The sequence below is a fragment of the Gavialis gangeticus genome, unplaced genomic scaffold (assembly GCF_001723915.1).
Source record: "Gavialis gangeticus isolate Ggan-Ray unplaced genomic scaffold, GavGan_comp1, whole genome shotgun sequence".
In the NCBI taxonomy this organism is placed as follows: domain Eukaryota; kingdom Metazoa; phylum Chordata; order Crocodylia; family Gavialidae; genus Gavialis; species Gavialis gangeticus.
In genome coordinates, this window is record NW_017729025.1 from 144,182,093 (window position 1) to 144,207,199 (window position 25,107).

General features: G+C 43.4%; 2 protein-coding genes across 2 annotated transcripts in view; one reads left to right on the forward strand and one right to left on the reverse strand.

Moving 5' to 3' along the window:
* The first annotated feature begins 798 nt into the window (after positions 1 to 798).
* Positions 799 to 14,005, forward strand: TMEM86A (transmembrane protein 86A). The gene is made up of 3 exons (XM_019519980.1): positions 799 to 846; positions 6,490 to 6,829; positions 12,495 to 14,005. Exons 1-3 carry the CDS (start codon positions 799 to 801, stop codon positions 12,920 to 12,922), a joined length of 816 nt encoding a protein of 271 aa, XP_019375525.1. The 3' UTR covers positions 12,923 to 14,005.
* Positions 14,006 to 23,603: 9,598 nt separating this feature from the next.
* IGSF22 (immunoglobulin superfamily member 22) overlaps positions 23,604 to 25,107 on the reverse strand; it is a 62,434-nt gene continuing 60,930 nt past the window's right edge. The window contains exon 23 of the mRNA XM_019519981.1: positions 23,604 to 24,075. Coding sequence (XP_019375526.1) covers positions 24,008 to 24,075 — 68 coding nt within the window. The 3' untranslated portion in view covers positions 23,604 to 24,007. The remainder of the gene's footprint in view (positions 24,076 to 25,107) is intronic.

Sequence of the window (25,107 nt, forward strand, 5' to 3'; positions counted from 1 at the left end):
ATCAGTAGCGATTCTCACTTAACTAACAAGTTCGTTAATCCATAGAGTAATAAGCCAGTGAGTGACTGTGGGAGGGAAACTCAGAGGAGCTGGAAGAAGCAAATCTTCAACTCCTCTTTCAGGACAGAATAGGGGTTCATAGCAAGCTGGCACCTATGAGAGGTCATAGGTCCCTGTCACTCTACTGCCGTGCACTAGACGTTAAAACTGATCCTGTACAGTTTGTCAGATTATCAATTAAAAACACTATAGTGGTCACTCTACTTTGAGGAACACTGACCAATGCTGACCAACAGGGAAATGATCTCTAACATAGGCTACTGGTAGGGGGTGCACATGCCCCCCCCAACAGGGCTGTCGCCGTCGGCAGCTTCTGCAGGTGCCCCCCCAGGTTCAGGAGGCACCAGTCACTCATGATCTCCAGCCTCCCTCCATGTTCTAGGTCACGGGTATAAAACATATGGCTTGTGAGCCAGATCTGGCCTATAAAACTGTTTCATCTGGCCTGTCAGTAGTCTAGCAAGTTACCCAAAGTTGGGGGGCATGGCTGGTGGAGTATGACCTGCTGCAAAATTCAGGGTCCCTGGCCCCAGTGAAAATTGTGATCAGTGACAGAGGGGTGAGTGAGGGCTGTTCAGATACAGCCCTTGCCTCACTGCCAGCTGTCCTCTACTAGCACTGCCATCCTCTCCCCACCTGTGCAGCTGCCCAGTCCACACTGCCACTCACCCTTGGATCCATATCACTGGCCCCAGACCTAGACCCACCACAACTGCTGTGAGGTCCACAGATCTGGCCATGGAGGAGCCCCACACCTCTGGTCTGGATCCAGCTCAGGGCCTTGCGGTGAGTTTGATATCCCTGCTTTAAGTTTTTTCCCCTTCTGAAGTATCAGTGTTGGCTATGCACACAGGTACTTAGCAGACCAATGGTCTAATCTGTTAGGATTGCATTCCTCTGTGTATGACTAGCCTGTTTGCTGCACTTACCCATGGAAAGTCTAAGTCATCACCTTCTCATGCGGTTCAAATTTAAGACCTGCTATTCTAAATGCCTCATGAGCTTATGGACACCAGGGGAAAAAAAAAGAAAAAAAGACAAGCCATGACTTGCATCAACATAATCTACTACAGCAAAACTGCTGACTGCTTTAAATATTTAGTGACACACAAGTGGAAGTGAAAACAGTTATTCCAATAGGGCAGAATCAGTGTGAGACTTACAATACAGGATACCAAGAGCCGAAAAACCCAGCTCTTCTTTGAAAAGACAATGGAATGCATACAATTCTACTGAAGTCAGGCTCCTGAGGGGTGGGCGGAGAAGGAGTCTCTCTGTTTGCTGGCTTACACAGAACATCGTGCAAAGACTCTGCTAAATGGAAGTATTGGTATATTATTTTTAAATACATTTCCTGGAAATTGTTTTTTCAACCTAATGGGAGCCATCAGCCTCAGCAGGTCGTGACAGCTATTGGCAGGAAAAGGTTGCAACCTAACTCCCTGCTCTGGAGCGTTTTAGAAAAAAAAGTTCAAGGTAGAAGAGAGAATCATTGTATTTCCTTGGGGGCACTGAAAAAACTGTTTTTCACAATGTTTTCCAGTTTCATGTCCAGTTCTACCACTTCCCTTGCATCTCATGATTAGGGAATTTTTCCTCCCTTATTCTCCAAATTAGTTTCCCATCTACAATCTTAATTTCAACCTATGACTCCTATTTATGTCCCTTTGTACCTCATCACATTTTAAGAGACAGTGGGTGCATCTACACAAGATGTTTACTGCAGACAGAGCCATCTCTAGGGTACAGTGAATCGGGGCAACTGCCCTGCACCCCACACTTGGGGCACCCATGGAGCCGGGTACAGCAGCTGCAGCCCCTCCTGTGAGGCCTGCCTGGAGCTGGTGGCTCAGCCCCATGCTTCAGAAAAAGCACAGAGATCCCCCACCCCCTCTTTGCAGGGGTACCATGGCCCCCGCACAGTGTTAAGGGGCCCCTGCACAGGCTGATATGCCCCAGGCCCTGCACTTCCGTAGGGTCAGCTCTGACTGCAGAGCTGCCTAATTACCTCCACAGTAAAGTCTCCACATCCACACATGCAGCCCTATTAGTCTGCAGTAAACTAATGAACTCTGCTGTAGGTTAGTACTTGTATTTACAAGTACTATCTTATGGCAGAATTATTTACTGCACCAGAATGTGTGTATAGATGCTGACAAGGCTGGCTGGGGTACTAGGGTGCTTCAGTGCAGGGGCTGCTTGCTGGCTGGCCCTGCACTGGAGCACCCTTGTGCCCTGGTCAGTCCCTCCACAGCATGTTGGGATGGGCTGGAGCAGCCATGGACTGGCAGGCTGATCCCTGAGCCCGACCCAGCTCAACTTGCCGCAGTCCCACGTGCACATGTAAATGTGACTCCCAGGAGCAATAAGTTCTGGCACGATGTGTGTTGGAGTTTATTGTTTCGCATTAATTGCATATGTAGACACAGCCAATATTAAGCATTCAAAAACACCTGCATGACTTAAGGACCCAAGTACCCTTTTCAGAATGGATTTAGGCATTTGATGTCTGAGCTGGAGTGAAAGTCAATGACTAAGGACAAATCTGTTTTTCAGTCACAACATTTACTTCAGTGTAGAGTTCGCTTTATACCAAGTGGCTCTCTGTCTCATGCTGAGTTCTGTGCTGCTCCACCTTCATCTACCCTTCCAAAGAAGCAGGGTACAGGTATCCCAAGTCATACCTCGCCCATGATTGTTTACTTGCATGGAAAACAATAAATTTTAAATCCTGTTAATACTATTTAACAGCTGGAAACCAGAAAGAGAGCTTGTAATATGGGACCAGCCTCCTCTCTAGGAAGTTCCAGCAAATACAAATAATAGTTTGGGAACCAATGCAGTAAATACTTCTTTATTTATGGTTTCTGTACCCTAATCTTGAAGAGAATGATGCATATGTTTGACTTCCCACACGTATAATCCTTTTTACATCGCTGCAATTTCTTACATGCATGCCTTTATAGGTTGGAGGATCCTAGTTTTGACTTCCTATTAGTCTGCCAAAGTCTTGGAATATTTCTTCAGACATGGGAAAATTGCTATAATTATAACTGTGTTATTATAGTGTAAATATCATGGAAGTGGTTTTATAGTAATTGAAAACAATTTTAAAGGCACATAAATCAAAGTCACTTCAAAACAACAGGAACTTAGCATCCAGCTAATACACACATATGAAATTCAGGGCTTGCAAATGCAATTTCTCCACAATTGTTTGTTAATGTTTATGTACTGTGTTTCAGTCCTGTGTAAACTTAGCAGGTGAGTTCAGACAACTTGGGAGGAAACAGTGTTTATAAGTGTAGGAAAGATAATAGATTCTTATTCAAACACACGACAGAAAGGGTAGCATATGGGAGGCTACCTGTAGCATACTCTTACCTTTCTGGCATTGAAGTATAGCCTTGTCTGTCTGCCCTCTCTCTTGGGCAATTTCATGATTTGCTACAGTTTAGCCATCCAGCCAGACTACAAAGACTTCCCTTCTTCAATTTTGTACTCAGGATACATTCAAGGCCCTTCTCAAACCACAGCCTTCACTTGTGTTGATACACAGTTAATCAATAGCACAAGGACCTTGTAGTCAATGGGCAGAATAACCTGCCCTGCCTTACAAACTGCACAAAGGGAGATTTCTCCTATTTTCTCTGAAAATCCCAACCGTGTACCCAAACAGAAGTCACCTCTCAGTTTATAGTTCAAGCCCTCTGTGCCTCATTTGCCCACAACCTCTTTCTTTACTTCCTTCATCCCTTTTTCCAGGGGTCATCAAGAGCTTACTCATCTTTACGCCTCACGTCCAAAACATTCCCAGCTTCCATAACAAACCTCTGGCAGGGAGGGGTTTGTTATATACGCCCTGCCATTTCTTCCCAGCATGCTCTGCTGTTCCAGCCCACAGGTGCAGGGGACTTGCACTACCCCCTCCAATCCTTGCAAACTTCATCCACTAGCATGCACCAATATGAGACTGAATCAGACCCAGGGCTGTGCTGGACCAGTAGGGTTCCTTAAAAGGCCATTGCACACTCTGGTATATAGCATTTAGAATCACAATACTTTACAAGATATAAAAAAAGCAATATTAAAAAGGGGATTTTTGCCTTTCTATGGCCAGAGGGTTCTTTTCATAGAAGGGCCATCTGACCGCAACTTCCATTTTCACAAGTAGCTCACTGACTTCAGAATCTAAACCAACAAATCTGTAAACTTCCTAAATTTCCAGGACTGAACTCAGACCAGGCATGCCAAGCAGAGACTTCTACTGTTTGAGCTGTAAACCTAACTGCATTAGTTCACAGAAAGCTGTCCTCTCAAAATGGGAGATGGACTAGGCAATGGGTCTGCTCCTCTCAGCCCATCAGTAGAAAGTACTTCTGACCCATTTGCTGCTCCAGAGAAACAGGACAGGCTACTAGGCCACATGCCAAATCTGAAAAGAAAGCCAAGGCAGGATTCTCTTGACTATTTCTTTCTCATGTTTTCTTCCTTCCAACCTACAGATGCTTGGTAGCTGCCAGCCATTTCCATTACAGTGTCTGCAGCTTTGGTGGCAGGGGGGCTTAGTCTGAGAATATTCTTGCTCATTCATTATGTGCTGGCAAAATTTTCCCCAGGAAGACAAGCCAAAGAGGAAAAATGATGATTTGCAACTGGTTAGGGAAACTAGATAGGGGAGTCATTACCAATCTGGTATATAATATAAGGTGGCTATGGTTCATTAATGTGCTGTTTGTGAGTGAGGTATGTAGCTTGGCTGCTAATAGAGTATTCAAAATTTATGTTGATATTAGCCTACTAATAATGTATTCAGAAACAGTAAAATATCTCACTGCTACAGAGGGACCCTCCCTCCAATAAAACAGTAGCTTTGAAAGCTCTGTCTGCTGTGGCAAGCTCAGACTTCCCCATGAAGCTCATTTTCCATGGTCATGCTGCTTCATACATTACCTCTCACATATATTGCATGTGAGTAAACCCTCCATCTTTTTCACTTTAATCTTCAAAATTCACCCAAACTACGTTTGCTTGTTGAAGCCTGTGTATTGTGTCACATTCAGGCTCCATTACTTTGGCATTGCAGCATGTAGATTTGCAGTCCTAGATCAGATTGGTGTTTTGGACCCAATGTACACTGAACCAATGGAAACATTTCCACTGAATTTGTTGGTTTTTGTATCAGGCCTTGGCTTCTTATTTCTAAGATGTCAGAGGCAGCAAAGGGCCAAGTGACTGGAAAAGAGGGAAGTACCTTCCAGACTACAAGATTTAGGAGGGGCCTGAACAGACGTGCAGATTAGTGTTTTGTAAATTCCTTTTGAGATCTCCAATATCTCAGTTCTAATCCTCAAAGGGAACTTGTAAAACATCTTTTGTAGATGAGGCTATGAACTTCACTTAATAAATCTACTGGATACAAAAAATCATGGACTACATAGAGACATTAGATTTATGACACATTACAATCTGCCTGACATCTGATTCACCAAGTACCTGCCTGACCTGACCTCTTACATTCTTTTCCCCCCTTTTCTCCCCTCCCCTCCTTTTATGCCCTTTGCCCTGATTTCCAACTATTCCTGTTTTTTTACCTTATATTATTACCACTGTAGCGTTTCCCTTTGGCTCCCCTCCCCCCATTTTCTTCCCCCTCCCTTACCTTCTTTAGCTCTTGTTTTTCTAATTTTTACCTATTTATATTATCACTGACATCCTGTCACACTGAGCTTCTCTCATTCCTGTTTTCCTGATCTCCTACTATTTCCTTTTCCACAGACAGCCTCTTTTCTACCTTGTATTTTATCACTATGTCTCCCTTTGGCCTCCCCCACCCCTTGCTTTCCCCTCCCTTACCTGCTTTACCTTTTGTCTTTCTAATTTCTACCTATTTCCATTCTCACCGACACCCTGCCACACTTTTAGCTTCTCTCATTCCTTGGAGTCTCAGAACAGCAGAGACTCCCTAGGCCTGAAGAAGGGTGACTGCACCTGAAAGCTTGCCAAGAACTTTTTTCCAACTACTCCTCTTTTATTAGACCAACTATCACATCTACTCAAAAAACCTTCCCTGCCAACACAGCTACAATCAGATACCCAGTGAAATAAATAAAAATACTAACAGAAATTATAGAGAGATCAGGCCCTGTATAGGTTTTTTTTTCCAATGAGAGAAATAGATCATTTAATGCTACCTTAGAAAACAGAAGGAAATCTGCTTCTTCCCTCTGTTCTCCATCCCAACTCACCAACCAACCAGATTCCATATCTCTATTTGGCAGAGAGCTCAGGAAAGCTCCAAGACAGAACTGGAAAAAGCAACTGGAAAGTATGTTCAAGTTCAAGGACATTTGGGTTCAGTGTGTGGGTGCTGGTAGAGAGAATGCTTTTAACTAGAACGGAAGGAGCCTCTCAGAATCAAGACAGTAGTTTTACTCTGTGGTTTATGGTGCTGTAGGCTTTAACAGAACTAGTGATTTTCCTTGTTTTGATTGTTTTTTCCAGGTGAAGAGTGAAGGCCCAAAACTGGTGCCTTTTTTTAAAGCCACTTGTGTCTATTTTGTCCTCTGGCATCCAACTTCCAGCCCTTCCTGGTTCAGTGCCCTCATCAAGTGTCTGCCCATCTTCTGCTTATGGGTTTTTCTGCTGGCACATGGGATCAATTTCCTAATTGCACATCGAAGTGCCAGCAGGATCTTGGCTGGATTAATATTCTCGTCAGTAGGGGATGCCTTCCTCATCTGGCAGGAGCAAGGTTACTTCATTCATGGTAAGCAATGTGCCAGTCCTAAAGGAATGAAATGGTAACTGGGCCATCACTTTATTTAGTTCTGGATTGCTGGGTCATATACAGTGTTTATACATGTGCTCCAGGATGCTTGGGGTGGGGAAAGAGGGGCAGTGCTTTAATTAGAGTGGCTCAGAGAGGTAATTAAAGTGCCCAGAGCATCATGTGCATCAGTGTCCCTGCAGTGAAAAACGGCGGTAGGGGAGCTTTAAAGCGCTCATTTGAATGTTAGTTAACTAAAGCTGGTTGGGGGCACTTTAACTAAAGCTCATGAATTAACAGAGTCAGCTCCGATGCATTGCAATTACAGTGCATCAGAGCAGCATCAACATATATGTATAGGCTCCCATAGTTTAATTATTCATCCAGTATTAACTTAATCAAGGTGAGGGACTTATCCCTTGCATAAAGCCATTGCAGTTAGGAGAGTCTTGTCATGCATAATTTCCCCTAAACACTTCTGCTTCCACATTCTGAGATCTGACAGCAAATTGGTGTCCATATCAGGCAGATGACTACATATGCCAGGGATCACTTGCTGGTTATCACCTGGACTGGCAGGAGTAATATTCAGGGAAAGAGAAAAGGAAGCTCCCCATGACATTCAGCCATGAGCATCTAGCTGGTCTGTGAAGGGTATTCGGTCAGTCTTCCTATTCAGAGTTCACAGCTAAACTGTACATCATACAGTTCCCACTATAATGCAGAGAAGCTAAGGGGAGTCCTATGCTTTGGAGGTGAAGGTGGGTGCTAGAAGCCATGACATCAAAAGCCTAGCCCTAGTTGAAGATGAGCTGATGTGAATCAGTCAGCCTAAGATGATTTTGCAAGACAATTATGAGGCTAACAAGCAGGAGTATCTTGAGGGCGACTATGAGACCCCCTGGCAGCAAGAAAGAAATCAATCTTGTCCTACTTGAACACCTCAGGGTAACCTCCTCACAGTCTTATCTTGGTGGAAATTGTATTGTATGTTGGGAAGCTGTTCCCCAGAGTCCAAGTGTGCCCACTGGATCTATATTTTTGCTAGCTCCACCAGACCCCTAGTCCTACTCATAGCAATGGACACAAATGTTACCCCATGTTGTGCCCCACTAGCACTTGTTTCTCACTAATTGGTCCCATCTGTGCTCCCAGGCACTAGCTCACCTTAGGGGTATTAATTGTGCCCTCCAGCCACCCCCATGCCTTACAGGTCTTAATCTTGATTCATTCACTGTGTCCTCTGGCCCCATCTGTCTGCATCAGTCAGCCTACAAGGCCCTATTTATTTCTCTAGGCTCCTGGACCTGTCTTAACTCCATCCCTTCTACCCAAGCCTTGGCTATGAGCCTCTTGACCTAAGCCTAGCTTTTCTCCCTTTCCCCACCTCAGCTCAGGCCTACGTCCTCTTAGCCACAGCACGTCTGTATCTTAATTCAGCCTTTGGGATCTTGGCTTTACTCTAACCTGGCATCCAACCCTCCAGGCCCTTCCCCCTGCAGGCCTGGAGACACAGGAGGCCCCAGGTACCCCACCACATGATCTTCTGTCCACCTCTACAGCCACAAGCTAGTTCTTTGGTCACAAGCAGACATCAGCCACCTGTTTCCAACCAATATGCTTGAAGCTCCTCTGAGTCACTGTGCTGCTACAAGACCCTCATCCCTACTCTCTAAATCCCTACCAACCCCTTGCATACCTTGTCTAGCTTGCAGCTTGCTCCCAGACAGCCTAAGCTAGCAGAGGTATCTCTTCTTACAGGACTCAGAACCCTATTGCCTCAGGAACCCAGATTTATATCCCCCAAGCACCACCTTTTCCAGGTAGGTGTGCTCCTGACTGGCCGCAGGTTTGCTCTCTCCACTTAATGAGCAGCAAGCTGCTGTTTTCCTAACTGTGTTGTCTTTGTTTCCCTCCTGCCTAGCTTGAGCTCCTGCCTGTTGCCCGGCATCTAGCTCCTGAGTCATTACTTGCATCTGTATAGCTCTCTGGCTAGCTACTCTCCTAGAGGGAGCCCTTACTCATCTGCCTGCAGACCTTCCCACTGCACTTTCCTTCTTACAGTAACAAGAGCCTCTGGCTCCCTGTTATTCTGCCTATATTCTATAAAGAGAATGCTACATAGCAAAACCCCCCTCCAAAAAACCCAAAAACTACATGCCAAGAATGTTTTGAGAAACTTAGCTCAGTATCAAGGGAGGCACAACAAAACTGTGGGCAGTCAGGACCTAATAATTTAGATCCCAATGCTTTTCACCTTCAGCAATGCTCCCTTTAGCTTCAGAAAGCCAGGGCAAATCATGAGTTTTTGATTCCTTCATTTAATTGGACTGATAGAATTCCTGAAATCAATGTCCACCAGCCCAGTTGCTTCAAACACTCCATTGACTGCAGCTGCTGACAACTGCACTGGGACAATGCTGTGAAATGAGGCAGCCTCTCCTATTCAGGATGTTTTCAGGCTTGAATGGTGGAGACTTCTGCCTCCACCATCCCAAACAGGTCAATGTTTTATTTTCTCTGGCATACCCCTGAGCTCAGATTCTTTCAGGAAGGGGAAGAATTTGAGGTGCTAGCTATGAAAAAACAAATGCCATGAATCTGGCTTCAATGCTGCTCTTCAAGGGCTTATCCAGAGCCCATTAAAATTCAACAGAAAGATGCTTACTCATTTCAGTGGGCTTTGGATTAGGTCCTAACTGCCCACAATTTTGTTGTGCCTCCTTGATACTGAGCTGAGTTTCTCAAAACATTCTTGGCACGTGGTTCTCTGTTATTTTACAGCCTTGATCTCATCTGGGGGTCCACCGCTCAGGTAGCCAGTCTATACCTGAGAGCTGTGTCCCAGTGAGCAAAATGGAAAGGGTAGTGTCATCAACCTCCCCCCCACCAGTACCTGCTTGCTGGTTGAGAACTGCTGCTTTGGGGGATTTAGACACATTTTTTTTCCATTAAGTTACATAAAATGTGTATATAATATTCCTATGAAGTATTATATACTGTGAAAATATCAGCTTTCATATTGGGTTTTTTTCACAGGCTGATGTTAAACATTTGGCCTTTTGAGTTACCTTAGCAATCTTGAATACTAGTGAAGGATACAACTGACAGATTTGAGCTTCAGGCACTTACTGACAAGATATACACCAGAATCTTTGCCCTCCACTAAAAAAAAATACATTTTCTCCTTGTTTAAAGTTAATATGTTAGAGCTGAAATTGTCCAAATTTTGACACTGTTCTTTAAGGACATTTCAAATTTAAGTATCCAATAAAAAGAAATTTTAACCAAATTTTGTTTCCAACCCCATTAATATAGCTTTCAGTCTGAAAAAAGAGAGTTTTGGAGCTGGTCTTCTATGAATAATTTTGAGAAGAGTTTACTAAAGGGCATTTGTTTGTGATTTTTATAGGGAAGTGAAAGCCCTGACGACTTATTTTTGATCTGATATCTTTTTCCCCCCTCTTCTGCTCTTTCAATCAGCTAATAGAAAAGAGCTTTGCAGGTAGCTTCCTCTTATATGTAGTAGATATTTGGTAACTGTAAAGTTCATCTTACTTGGTGATAGACATTTTAAAACAATTCAAACAGTGTAGGCAGGGAATGACATAAAAAGCAGACTTAAGTCACTTGAGATGAGGTTGGAGCCTCCTTCATTGGGAAAGGTCAGGCAAAGTAGCCAAACAAGTCAGTTGCTTGTGCTGCAAGTGGTCCATAACGAAATGGGAAGAAGAACAAAAGATGCAGAGGGAAAAGGCTGAATTGGCTGGAAAGTTGTATTTGCAGAGCTTGGTTGGGAAGGCTTGTCTGAGTAAGGGCTCTGTCCAAGTATGAGCGTGTAATCTGCAAGCCTTTCAATTACAGAATTAATGTATCCATTTTCCAGTAGTTAAGATTTTCTCTTCTTTTATCTATTTTCTGGCCTTTAGCCACTCCCACTCCAAAATGAGCTTTTTGGAAGCAGCTTATGTCTTGTCTGTGGCTAACTCAGCATGTATCAGAAACCTCTTCCTCTCTCTGATTCTCCTTTTATTGTTCTCCTTTTTTCTTGTTTCCTCTTCCATTATTTACTTTAGCAGCACCAAACCAGTAGGGTCAGTAGCATTATACCAGGGATACATTTGACATATTGTCTCATCCTTTACTTCTACTGACTCGTGACTTTTTCTTCCCCCGGCACTTCATAGGTGTCTGTTTCATTTCCATGGCTCTTCCTGTACTGCCGCATCAGAAAGTTGCCTGTGTCACAAAGGGTTTTGGAGCTAGTATTCTAGGAATAGCTAAAGGCCATTTGTTTGTGATTTCTTTGGGAAAATATGTTCAGTTTCATTGAGTTTTCCCTCAGCACCCCGCAACTGTCCATGAACAATACCTTGTACCCATCTAGTCCTTCCTTGCCTTTCCCACAGGTTTGTTTTCTAACTTGATGTTTTCAACTTGATGTTATTTTCTTTAATCCTACCCCTGGCTTTTCTACATAATGTCAGTGAACCCTTTGGAGAAGAAACCTCTCCTGACATCTGCTTGGAAGTATTCTCACATTCCTTAATTTCACATAGGCCTTTACGGTGTTTTCCCGTTTGATGTAGAACAAATAATTTTTCTTCCAGCTTCTCTGTAGTTTCCCTGGTCCCTACATTTAACTCCTGGAATTTTTTTCGCTTCCTGTTCCCCAAATTACTTAGGTTACTCTCCACTGCACTTCTCTTTTACCTCCTTCGCCCTTTCCATATCATTCATCTTCTTCAGTGCCTTGCTTTTTGCATGTGGTCTCTGACCTACCTCTCTCTGTACATCTTCCATTCTGTGTATGGCAGTGCTGCAGTGGCTTGGTAGGACATAGAAACACTCCTGGTGGAACTTCGTTCTGATGTTCACCAAAGGTGAAGACACCTCCCTCTGAATGAGATGCTTCAGTACAGTGTTTTGGCTTATGGTTGTGATAAACATGTACAGCAAACCTCTCACTGCTATTTTAGTGACTATGGAGCCCCCACTCCCCTGGTACCAGAACATAGTGATCTGCTTTTCAGTCAATGGCCTGCTGCATTAGATTGCAGCCAATTCAGATTCTTTTCACTGTTCAATTTTTAGTGTGTAGGCCTAAGATCTCATGTCTGAAAGACTACCTTTTTTCTTCTCTGTAGATAATTGCAGAGGTGTAATGACCAGGGCCTACACCCTGAGAGGCAGCAGGGGTGGTGGTAGGGGCTGGACTGGTTGCAGAGGTGGCTACCAGTTTTGCACCTCCTCTAAAAGGACACCTGCATCTGATGTCTTGGTATCTGGTGTCTTGGTCACCCACCGCTCATTTTGCTACTGGATAATTCATGTATGGGGATTACAAAGGTGGTTATCAAAGACAGGATTTCACTTCCTGTGACTGTAGGTACTCAGGTAATTTCTTAAGGAAGCATTTTGTCTGGTAAGGATGGCCTTCTCTACAGGCAACTCTGTATTAAGATTATTCTTTTGAAGAAAAGGGTTCAGATTTTCAAAACATTACAGTGGGAATTTTGCTGTTAGGAGCTGACTGAACCTTCATCATAAATAGTGAACCCTATACATTCAGTTTTCCTCCATTGGGTTCTTGATTGTCATGGGGTAATGTTTGCTTGTCACTCTGATTAAAGCTCACAGTCACTGTGACAATGTCTCTTTCCAGGTTTGCTGATGTTTGCCATTACGCACATCCTGTACTCCTCAGCCTTCGGGATGAAGCCTTTGGACCTGAAAGCTGGCATTGTGATGGTCCTCATCTCCTGTTCCTGTTATACCTTCCTTTATTCCTACCTCTCCGGCCCATTCACCTACCTGGTGGCTGTCTACGTTGCACTGATTGGCTTCATGGGCTGGAGGGCCATTGCTGGGGTGCAACTGTGCAATGACCTTTGGACTTGGACCAAGCTTTCAGCCTGCATCGGTGCAATGCTTTTCATGGTGTCAGATCTGACCATTGCAGTTAACAAGTTCTGTTTTCCTGTGCCCTACTCACATGTCATCATCATGGCCACTTACTACGCAGCCCAGATGCTAATTGCACTCTCAGCTGTGGAGAGCAGGGATGAAGAGGACTTCAAAAAGAGGAACTAGATGGAATGCTGGCAGGTTCATGAACTCCTTGGGTATCACTGGGGTGCTGAAGCTGCTTTCATCTCTGAGAGAGAACAACTCCTTTTCTCTAGGTGCATTGGTGATATAGTTTTGCTTCTTTGAAGCACTATCTTTGGGGCTTCTTTTTAGCTGGCTCTCCCTAAATGCAGCTTACTTCACTGTGGAGTCCACATCAGAAATGCTTAGACTGTTCCTGCAGTAGCTACTCATAGATCTTTTCTTCTTTGAAAACTTCAGGAGTCCTCTCTAATGCTACGTTGTATTTGTTAAGCATGAGGCTGGTGCTGAATGCTGTGGAAGGAGGGGGGCTAATTTAAAGAGACCATAAAAAGAGGCTGCATGGTACACTGGGTTGAGACTTACTTTCAACTCTGGACATACAACTCCAAATCCCATCTGAAGTGATAAGTGAAAAGGAGTTTAATCTAGTTTCTAAGCTAGTCCCCAGTTACATGCATTACAAAACCACTACATTGTGTGAGGCAGTTGATAGTTTCTGCTCAAAGGATGACTGTGATTAAATAGGCAAGAGGGTCTTGCAGGTCAGGACTGAGATGCATTAGCAAAATATCTGGCAGGAAATTCTCACTCTACTTGGTTCAAACCAAGGTTCTTTCATTGTTCCAGATTCATGCAAGCTTTTCCTAAAAGGCCATTTCAGGCTTTTTCTGGCTAATGTGAATGCTATCAAGCATTTAAAACATGGCAGACTTACAGTGACAACAGTAGAATGCAATGACATTCAGAGACTGTGAAAACAGGAAATGAGAAGGTTTTTTTAAGTGGATAGATTACAATCCAGGGACAAGTGCCTAAAGGTAGGTGGCAGTTTTAGCAGTCATTTTTCAGCATGTGTCATCTTGGTTTGAGATAATCCTGTAGAGCAGTTCCAAGGTGTGATGGAGCATTGGCTCTACCTTTCAATATCAGACCTCCACCTGTGTCACCAGTGGCCTTGTTGGCTCAATTTGTCACCCAGGAAATCCCATGAACATCCACTCTGCCTTCAGCTATAGGTGTTTTGGAGCCCCCGAATCAGTGACAATATTTGGGCCAACCACATAAGAATTCAAAATCAAGGTAAAGTATTAAAACAGGAAGCACTTCACACGATCCAATCTGGAACATAGCACTTTGAGCACTGTGACAGTTATTCCAGACAGAGGTCTTTGGATCCCTCATTAGAGTGAACATGCAACTGTTGTACCTATGAGCTTGGCAGAATTTCAGCAGCATCTGTTTATTTAAATAAGGTCAGTGGGCTTTTCTCTATTGCCACATGTGTACACTCACATGTACATGTACAGTTGTACAGTGTTAGCAACGATCATATGCAAACAGAGGTATTAACAGGACCAAGGGTGCATTGTACTAAACATAATACGGTAGGGTTGGGGGGGAGGAGGGTCAGTCTCAGTAATGAATCATAATTGTGTTTTTCCCCTGGGTTCAATTTTTGTTGAGACTGGAATCTGACAATTTAGCCAATCATTAGGCTAATAATTGATAATACTTGGCATTACTTATGCATAATCTTTGCTTTCTGAGGTATAACTAGGAAGCTTGGCAGCCTGAGCAGCATCTGTCGGCAAGCGGGCAGCAGTGGCGGCTACCGTTCTTATGCCTTTTCTAAGTCAATGCCTGGGGCTTGTGTCCTGCTCTCTTGTTCGTCCACCCCCTAGTTATGCTACTGTATGTTATGCTGCTGCTTGGAATACTATCCATCTTATCTGTCTGCTGTGTAGTTCGTTTCTTATGAAACTGGCTCTTCTAGACCAAATGTCTTTTTTGCTTTCTTTTTTTCCCCCAGCCAATGGCGAAGAACCAACTTGATGTTCACTTGACTTTGTAAAACCCCTACTTTAGATACAGCTTCCTGAAAAGAACTGTTCTGTGTATTCAAACTGGCATATCCCTTATCCCGTCATCACATTTTCCTCGATGCCATGGATTTCATTACAGAATCAGAGACACTAGAGAGAGAGATGGGAAAACCCATTCTATTACATTCCTGGCTCTTTGGTCATTTGTCAGAGTAGGATTTTTCTTCTTCCTTTAGAGTCCTTCCTTCCTGTAAAGAACTCTGGTGAGGTTATGTTTTAACCATTTTTTCTAACTGTTATTGTGATTTCTCCTTCACATGGGACGCTTGACACTGGAATCTTTTTCTTTCCCAGTCATTCATTTCCTCCAGTGAATTGGCTTTATATATTGCAGGACTGCATATATGGGCTGAGCTGCTACCCCAATTTCTCTTTAAAGCTTAAAAAATGCTTCAAAGTGTTTCATGTGGATCACCACTTATAAGGAATCCAGCTGGCTTTCCAAATGAATATGAAGGGGAAACAAGTAAATCATATAGGTTTTGTTCCCTTTGTTGAATCCCAATAGGGTCCCTTTAACATTTATCTTGTGATTAAGCACTGTGTGACCCTTACTCCCATTGCTCAGGGAAGTTACTTATGAGTAGGCTCATTGCTTCTAGTGAGGCTACTTGAGTAAATAGCTACTCCTGAATGCGAGTGAGGTGTTCACGGTCAGGCCCTGTGTTGAGCACGCTTCATATTTGTGCCTAGCATGTCTGAGCCTGATCCTGTGTGTTCCTTCTGCCAGTGGCAATACTCTCACCGAGTCTGTGCTGCAGCCCTGCTCCCTGTAGCCCCGGGGACTTACCACTGTTCAGCTTAGTCCAGATACAGCTGGAGCTTTTGCTCTTTCTAGCTTCACTGTATTCCCTCAGGAAGGTCACTCCCATTTTTCCCTGTTATTAAATATTGAAGGGAAATGGAAAGGTTTTCCTGGAGGAACTATAGCACTTAGAAGAGACAGTACCAGATCTAACATAGTCCCAAATGTCAAGTTGGGAGTATTCACAATTGGTGTAAATGGGTTCCTTTGAAATGCTTTTCAATGGTTATGCTGATTTACATCATCTGTATTATGCTAGTCAGGGTTTGCTCAACCCCCAGTTTGAGGGCCAGATGCAGCCTGCAGAGCCATGGCATCTGGCCTGTGGAGCTCTCCACACGTTGGGAAATTTGGTGGCAGAGGACTGGTACTGATTAACACTGCTGCTTCTCCCCTGCTGCCAGATTTTCACACCCCACATGACTGGATCAGCCCCAGGCCAGGCTGTTGCCATGTGGCTGGATAGGGCCCTGGCAGCACCTGCCCCAAGTGCCAGCCTGGGCCCCCACGGTGCCAGGGTGGGCCCACTGGCTAGATCCAGCCTGCAGATGGACTTGGCACACCTATCTGGCTTGTGGGGCAAAAAGGTTGGGCACCACTGTGCTAGTCAGTGTGGGAAGCATGCATTTCCTTCATAATACCCAGCATGTTTCAGCAAACATAACCAATGTATGCTGACCATGCTTACCCTCTGGAGTTATCTCCTGCTGGAGCACGCATGAGGAAGTAGTATAACTCACACAGGCCTGTATAATCTCTGCCTGCTAATGCTGTTGCATAATATTGGCACCAGAGGAATTCTGTGCCTGCCTGAAATCAACTGCTATAAGAGGTTTATACCATACAGCATCTTCATTCATCAGTTTTGCTTACCCTGTGGCCCCAGCTTGAACCCTGCCTTGCTGCTCTTTGCAGATGTCATCTGCTGTTATACAGCCAGACTGATTGCAAACCTCTTCTTGTCATAAAATAAGCCAGCTAGAGAAAATATGTGTGGTCAGTGCTAAAACTGCTTGCTGGGTAGTGTGACCAGAGTCCAACGAATGGTGAGTTGAAGTATTTAACTATTCCTTATTGCTTTGGCGTATCTGTTCCTCATTGTCTTTTCCAAGGATCCCTGCCCCCCTTTTGCAAAAAATGAGGAATCCAATTAGTACCCTTATTTAAATGTTGTAAGCTCCCACACTTAAACAGTATTGTCTTGTTCAGCTGTAGAGATCAGTATTCTTTAGTGTCCAGAAGAAGATCCATTAGTTTTCTCCAAAATTTTTGTTCGACCTGATTTCACTAATTTTGTGGGCAACATCAGGCCTTGAGCCTGATGATAGGAACTAACTAGTATCAATAGGAATAAATAGTGTTAATATATTGCCAGTTCAGTATACGGCAACTGATGCAAATAGAGTATGATTCCTGTAAAATGTGCTGTCACTTCCAGGGGCTCTGTGAAGACAGTGAGAGTTGGGCTGTGTCCCAGGCCCTGGCTCTTAATTTCCCAGATCAGTTTCCCTTCCCCCATCCAGCTCTGTGTGTGGTTTAATCTGTACTACTTGAACAAAACCATTTTCCCAGAGAGTGTCTTCCTGGGAAAATGCCAGCTGCTATGGACACAGAAACAGGGAGCAGTTCGTGACAAGGGTCTGTGTTTGACCTTCTCTCCTGGGATGATAATAGTTGTTGTGACACCAGTGAAGGCCAAATAAGAATGGAGAGCACATAACTGACTGGTTCTTTTCCAATCCTTTCCTGCCTCTCCTACAGTTTTTCTTTGCCTTTTAAATTTGAGGGTTTTGTTCCATTTTCCTGACTTTACATTCCCTTTAGAAGCAAAATCTTTAAGGAGTGCTTTTTGGCACAACAACCTTACAGGAAGGGAGTACAAGCAACGTACATACAGTACATTGTATTCTTGGGCCTTGGTCTTAGCTTCCTAAGATAAGAGGCATCCAGTAGTTACACTCAATACACTGTCCTCAGAGTCCCCCGAAAAATTCCTGTGCATGGTTTACTGAGGTTGTGTAATATAGTTTAGGCCATCTGTTTCAGAGTGTGTTAATCCTTCAGTGTTAGCAGATCCACTATTCAGAGGCGCACTAAGATTGTCTTGAGTCGATCTGATATATCTGTTACTGTATGCAAGACCCAGTACTAAACTCCTTTATTTAGACAAACCTTTTTGAGGACAGTGAACTTGACTCTGACCTTACTCTGTTTTTAAACTCTTGTTGCTGGATTCTTGTTACTGGGGTTACACAGGGTTGTAGAGGAGAAGAAGGCCCATAGACTTCAACAGATCCACTGCTTACAGATCAAAATTGAATTATATGGGAATTTTGCCCAGGCTGAAGATCTTAATACATGACTTGATGTGTTTCATTCCTGGGTCCTTACTTCATGATATTGAGGCAGTGATGAACATTGATTGGGGTAAGACTTATTTAAAAGCAGTATTGAAATAGGATGGCTGAAGAAATCACATAATTATCTGATGGTGACACCATTAAAAACTTTTAGAATTCCTCTCTGAAAATAATAGTGTCTTTCCTTTCTTTATTTCCCATATGTTTTCATGTTCATGTTTCCATACCCTCTTGTGTTGGTACCATGGTTATTTCTAAGGTAGCTCTTTAGTGACCTTGAGGAGAAAAAGGTCAAAGCAAGGAGCAGATGTAAAGCTCATTGTTGTGTTGCTTTCTGTATTGTGGACGTATGGAAGGGGGGAATTGCTTGGTTTGGACATGGAGAGCACAGCACAGCACATGAGACAGCACAGTTGGTGGTCTGAGCGCAGGACAGGGAATCAACAACTCCTGAGTGCTTATCCTGGCTTTGAGACTCACTCCTTTTGTGGCCTTGGGTAAGTCACATAACCTCTCTGAGCCAGTTCCTTAGTGAGTGTAAATGGGTGTGATTCCATTAAAGTCAGTGGAGATACACTAGTTTACTTCTGCTGCAAGAGTGGTTCTCTGTGTCTGTCTTTAACCCCAGCTGTAAAATGGGGACAATACTACTTACCTACCTCACAGGGGTGGTGTGAGGATTAATTAATATTTATGCACTGCTTTGAAGACAAGATGTGCTGTAAAAGTGCTTAGTTTTTATATAAATGCTTCTAGGAGACTGTAGAAATTCTCCACAAATGTGATGTAGCTGCCTTCTTACGTTTTGCATTGGATGGAAAAAATAAATGCAAACTATTTATCTCTGATATCTGTTAGGGCTGGGTCCAAACCAAAGCTCTGGACCCAGGCACACCTGAACTTTGAGGAAAGAGGGTCTTTAAAAGTCTGAAATCCCATCCCAAATTTTGCAGCTGGCCTTAGCTAATCTAAAGGCCTGAACCGAAACCCCAGATGTGACCACATCTGCGGCTTGGGCCCATTTCCGCTGATTCAGCCGAAACAAAGTGTTTTTCTTCTCACATAGTTGTTTTTGAAAACACTGGAATTGAAAATGCAGTGGTTCTATTCAACTTTCCCCTTCCATAAAGACAACTGGGATTTACTTACAAAAGGGAAGTTTGATTTCTGTGATTGTCAACTTTATTGGCTTTAAAACAAATGGAGAGGAAAAATCAGTAAGGCCCTTAGGAAATCAGTAAGGCCATGATGTCCTTTTTGGAATGATTTCTTTTCTGTCTACATGACGGATGTAAAAGATTCTCCAGGTGAAGATGTGCTTGTATATACAGCCACCAGGCCCCAGAGCAAACTTACAAGCAGAATTATGACTCCAGATCCTCAGCCAGTATAAATTGCTGTAGCTCACTGATTGCAGATCTGGCCTCAAGACTATACAAGATTTGTTCCTGATTGCTAGGAACAAATGTTTCAGGTGATGTACAAACACAGCTGAAGTCTGAAAAGCTGCACTCGAAAAATGGAAGTGTACATGTAAAATGGACCATAATTCTGAAGCAGCTGAAGTAAAACTTATGTTAATATGAACTCAAAGGCAAACACAATGCAAATGTTTATTGTTTCTTTCAGTGTCTCATAGGTTTAGTTTTCTTTCTGTTGATGTTTGTATTTTTCTTGTAAGAAAAATAAAATGGATTTCTATAAAACTAGACAGACTAAAAATGCAAAAGGTGGCTAAGTTGGCTGGAATGCCAACACTTCAGGTGATCTCTAACATTTCTGTGATGACACCCTATTGATATTGAAAGAAAAATGAACTACAAGTAGGTGAAGTACCAGTTGGGTGTGTTGCAGCTAATAATCATTTGCTGCTTTTGAACCTTCACAGCTAGCTCTGTGAAAGATGGGTTTAGAGCCTGACCCTACTCCAGTGATATCAGATGGAGTGAGATCATGTCTTTGCTCTATATTCCTGTTGGCAGTAAAATAGAAAAAAAAAAACAAACCCATCAGGAATTTTAGCACTAGTTAGAAAACTAAATACCTGGGTACTTAATTAAAACAAAACAAAGCAATCAAACAAAAAAAACAAACAAAAAACCCCCAAACACACACATGATAAGTTTATCAAATCAGGATAGCTGATAAATCCCATGCCTACTCCTGTAGTCCTTACTTGGATGAGGTTCTGTACCCTCTCTCGCAGGAGACGGGTACAGAACAAGTGTCAAGTGTTTTCCCCATAGGAGCAGTTCAGTATGGCAGTATTCAAAGTGAGGGAGGTTCACAGCTTCTGGCTTTCCATAAAGGAAACCCCATGGGATAAGTGATAGTAAGCAATACAGGACTGGGCCAGGAGTTTTGACATCTTAATATGGATGATTCCTATTTGAACTGTATCTCCTCCATTCCCAGGACTCACAGGCAGTGCCTAGTGAAAGATATAATATACAAACCAAACAACTGCCTTCCTCCATGGTGTCAGCACTTAGCCATGTTTTCAAGTTACTGGTAGTTGTCTATCTTGCCATGATTGTAAAGGTTACCACGTTGTTGTACGGCCACTTGATCGAGGATTTTTCACTACTGTATTTTTATGTTGATTTTACTATCGTTCTTTATTTGGAATGTATTTCCCCTCCCTCATTTATTATCTGTGTAAAATAATTAAAATGATCATTTGCTGAATATTTTCCCGAGTTCCTGGAACTGTTGTTTGCTAGTTTTCCATTTCCATGAGGCTTTCAGCTCAAAATGTATGTCCTGATTCACTGCTGTGGAACTTCGGAGCAAGTGAGCTCCCATAAGAGGAGCAGGTCTTCAGCGGAGGCTAGGAGCTGTGGTGCCTTCTGAAGAAGCCGTGTCATTTTACTCTCGACACTGGACCCAGTATTTTTACCTATGTTTGGTGCAGCAAAATAGCTACTTTGGCTTCATTAAGCCCGAAATCATCTTGCCTGTCACTAATGACAAGGCCACATTTGATGGGCCAATTTTTTATTTGTGCATTATGGACATGATGCTGCGAAGAGGTATGCATAGAAACTTAAAAGTCTGTGAGAAGTGCTCTTAATTCAGTGGGAATCACAGGCATAAATTTCTGCAGCATTAGGATCTAAAGCGGTGGTTCTCAACCTTTTTAGACTCACTGATGCTTTTTAGACTCGTTAATGCTAATATTGCATGACATCCTTGTTGAGAATCACTGATCTAAACTATCTTTTGTATTAACCCAAGTGAAAATTTCCTATCTGAGAGCGGGCCAGGGGAAGTAGTAGGTTCTGAGAATGGGACTTTGCTGGTGGGGTACAGCAGTCCTACCCATGCCAGGAAGTCCTAAATTGTCCCTGGCTGAGGTGCTGCTGCCACCACCATCTTCTCTACCCACTCCAGCTGTTGCCCACCCCTGCTGCCACAGGGGACTATTTTGGACCTCTGGGCATGGGTAAGCTGTAGGGCAGCTCTTGCAGCTGGGGCAGGGACTCTGCAAGGGTGTGGGGGTAATTCCAGTGCCCTTCCTAACTTAGTGCTCAGAGTAGATGTCCCTCTTTCTGTCTGATGAGTTAAAAGCGGCAGGCAAACTTAAAACCCTGAAACTTCTTTCAATTCACTCTTTTTGGTAAGAGAAATCAAACCTTTCCCTGCTCTAATGTGTGTCCTTCTCAGAGCAAATGGTCCATCATTTCAGAATGAGTCAGTGTCCCGCAAGTACTTTACTGAACTCTTCAAAGTAGCGCTGATGTCATTTGACAGTAGGAGAATATATTTCCCTTTTCAAATTTCTCCCTTTTTTGTGATCTACTGTAAATAATTCCAGCCTTGCCTTAATCTCGTATGTGATATATGGACTGCAAGATGCATTCAACCAGCAATGCAAGCCAGTGTATGTGACTGTGATTATTAAGTCTTTATCTCACAAGTTCCTGGAAGGAATAATATGAAAATGGAAGAAGAGGCATAGAAAACCAGTATCCTTCAAGCAGTTGATAGGTACTATAATTCTTAATCTGGCTTTGGCCTGATCAAGAACAGCAGGCAGCTGGGTGTAATGAAACAAAAATGTTGCCTGACTAAAGTCATTGTGGTTTTTACTGGGTGCATCTACACATGTGCTTTAATGTACACTAGACTACAGCGCATTAAAGCATCCCATAAAAAACCATGACATTACACTAATGCACAGTAAAATAGTTTACTGCGCAATAAGTATCACTAAAAAAAAGTGCAAAGGTGCTACTTTGCATTAGTGCCTCACATTGGAGGTACTAAATTTAATTAGCATTAGAAAAGGTGCATTAATGCACATGTAGATGCCCATTGGATCTTAACACTCTGATTTCACAAATACTGAAGCCCATGAACAACTTGAATTGAAATTTGTGGGAGGATTCTCAGGAATAAAGTTACACACATAGGGCATGTGTAGATGAAATGGGGGCCCTAAATCGAAGCAGTGGGTTTTTAAAAACACTGCTTCAGTTTAGGGCCCTTTAAAACCCTGTGTTGTGCACACACCTGAACTTAGCTGCCTCTCCGGCAGTGGGGAAGGGAAGGTGAGCTGCCGGCATGTGGAGTGGTTTCTGGACTGTGGTGGGGACTGGTGTTTCCCTCTGTGGCAGCGGTGGCTCCCCACCCTCCCCCCGAGCAGCACCTGCCCACAGGCACCTAGCATGGGCAGTCCGGGGGGCACCGCTGATGTGGCGGGAAGCACTGGGCCGCAATGTAGCGCAGGCAGGCAGGCTCCAGGGAAGAAAAAAAAAAGATATTGGGTGGAGCCTGCCTTCCCAGGCTGCTACCAGGCTGCCTTCACGGGCTTCCTGCAGAGCTCCTGAGCTGCACAGAGCCTGGTGCTTTGCTCCATGGCTGTAGGGCAACAAACTAAAACTCTTTGGAGGAGTTTTAGTTTGCTGGGCCCTGAGTCATTTAAGGCATATTATGCTGCTGAATTTGCTACAGTGGCTGGAATTACTGCACAATACGCTGCCAACGTGTGCAAACACCAACACCATTAAAGCGGTGCAACAGCATTTAATCTGCTTTAAAGTGTTGCACATACATGCCCCTCATTTAATCTACACACGGCCATAGTTAACGGCTTGCTACTAGCTAAAGGCCTGCTCCTGCAAATGAAATTACTTTGTACTACAGGGAGAAGGGATAGCCAGGCCACTAGACTGAGCCTCAGAAGGCCTGAGGTCTACTCCTGACTACCACTGTCTTCCTGTGTGGCATTGCTCGAGTCATCTGATCACCATGCCTTGGTTTATCTATTAATTGGGGGCAATGATACTTCTCTTTTTTTTTTTAATTATAAGCATGTGTGCTCCACACAACAGGCATCGTGTCTTAGGTTATATCTACATGGCTCCCAGAATACTCTCGAGAACGCTGCGGAGAAGCACGTCCCGCTCACCCACTCTCAGTCTTTGGGGTGCTTGAGAACAGTTGTGGGAGGTGTCTCCAGGACAGTTTTGCTGCATGATTTCTGGGTCTTGCACTTGCAGTACAGGAGCAGGTAAGTGGGCACATTTCTGGGCAGTGTTCTCCAGAGTGCTATGGAAGCAGTATCAACATGCACATTAGCATATATGTTTACATGGTACCTGGCACAAGACTCCTACCACAGGTTGGGGCCTCTCAGTAACAACACCAGGTATTGCAGACAGATCCCAGCTCAACTCCTGTTCAAGTTACAGACTGAATGATGTGGAGAAAACCAATGCAGCGAGACAATCTTTGTCTCCTTTTATTTTAAAGATACATTTCCATCCTGTATTGGAAATAGTACCATTCCTACACACTGCCATTTGGAAACTCTCTCTCTGGGATAAGCATTGAAACATCAGAACTATTCCTGAATAGTAAAGGCCTCACATGTTAGCATCTGGCTTAATTAAACATTATAGAAGGCAATGCAGCTGTATTTTTGAGCCATGCACAGCTAAGTCAAACTAGACAGAACTACATGTATTATTCTGCATGCTGAACCGGACAAAGCTAGCTCTGGAGCTTCTGATTACATTATGTGCTTTGATTTCTGAAAACTTTCTGTCACGGTGTCCAGAAGGCTTTTATCATCTTTATCTTGAGAGAAAGAGAGACAGACAGAGAGAGAGAGAGGGAGAGAGAGAGAGAGGTGTTATAACCACTGACAATTGACTAGCAGCTTATTATAATTTTCTGTAGAACTTTTGGAAAATGCTTTGAGAGTCTGTGCATCAAAAGACATCAATATATAAATGTAAAAGGTTATTTTATTACAGTTTTTGTGGGAAGCAAGCCCTGCACTTTTGTGACTTCCAGGGTCTGTTCTGGCCTCCTTGTTTTTAGCTTCTGGCTTCAGCTATTTCAAACAAATTACTCTGTATCTGCATTTTTCGGTGTACTAAGACCAACACAGATTGATTGCTTTTCCACTATAAAAGTCTAGGAAAAAGGAGTTTGAACATTTTTCAGCTCAGAGAACAGGAAAAAAAAAATCCTTCCCCCTGCACACATTGTGTATATAAACACAGGGGAAAAACTCTACCTGAAAATCAAACTATAGTTCAGAGCAGTAATTGCAGTCATCACTATTCTCCTATAATTGATGCAGGTTGAATTACTTCTTCCTTAGCAGTGATGACAGAAGGAACTGAAGCGTCAGAGTGCTATCATTGGCACTTGTCAGCAAGCTGTGCAGAAGCAAGTCACATACGAAAATAACGCTGAAAGATCCATCCAAATATAGCCTCTCATTATTGGTGCTGTATCCATTTCTTTACAAGCTGTGCCGGGCAATGTCTTTCTCAGTTTCCATTTAAGAGAGCTCTGACATGCCATGAAGCATCAGGGCTTGTACTTTGAGAAAGGGGAGCCCAGGATAAATGCACTTCAATCCTATGTCAAAGGGTTGGAGAACTTTTACCCTTAAAGATTTATCATTTGAGCTGTCCTTTGGGTTCTAACTCATGGGATTCATTGACATGTAAAAACTCACCATTAAAGACTCTCCAAGAAAGGCTGCCATCTAAATTAAAATTCATGAGATACAATTTTCAGATGCCTAACATCTATCCTGTATAACCAGCTTGCCAGGCAATTAGGAAACTCCAAATTTAGTAGACAGTAACACAG

Bases quoted from the DNA above. Each gene is read 5' to 3' on its own strand.
- TMEM86A (XM_019519980.1), top strand. From the start codon at position 799: ATGGAGGAGCCCCACACCTCTGGTCTGGATCCAGCTCAGGGCCTTGCG. The intron at 847-6,489 runs GTGAGTTTGATA...TCAAGACAGTAG, and splicing joins ATCCAGCTCAGGGCCTTGCG to TTTTACTCTGTGGTTTATGG. The intron at 6,830-12,494 runs GTAAGCAATGTG...GTCTCTTTCCAG, and splicing joins GCAAGGTTACTTCATTCATG to GTTTGCTGATGTTTGCCATT.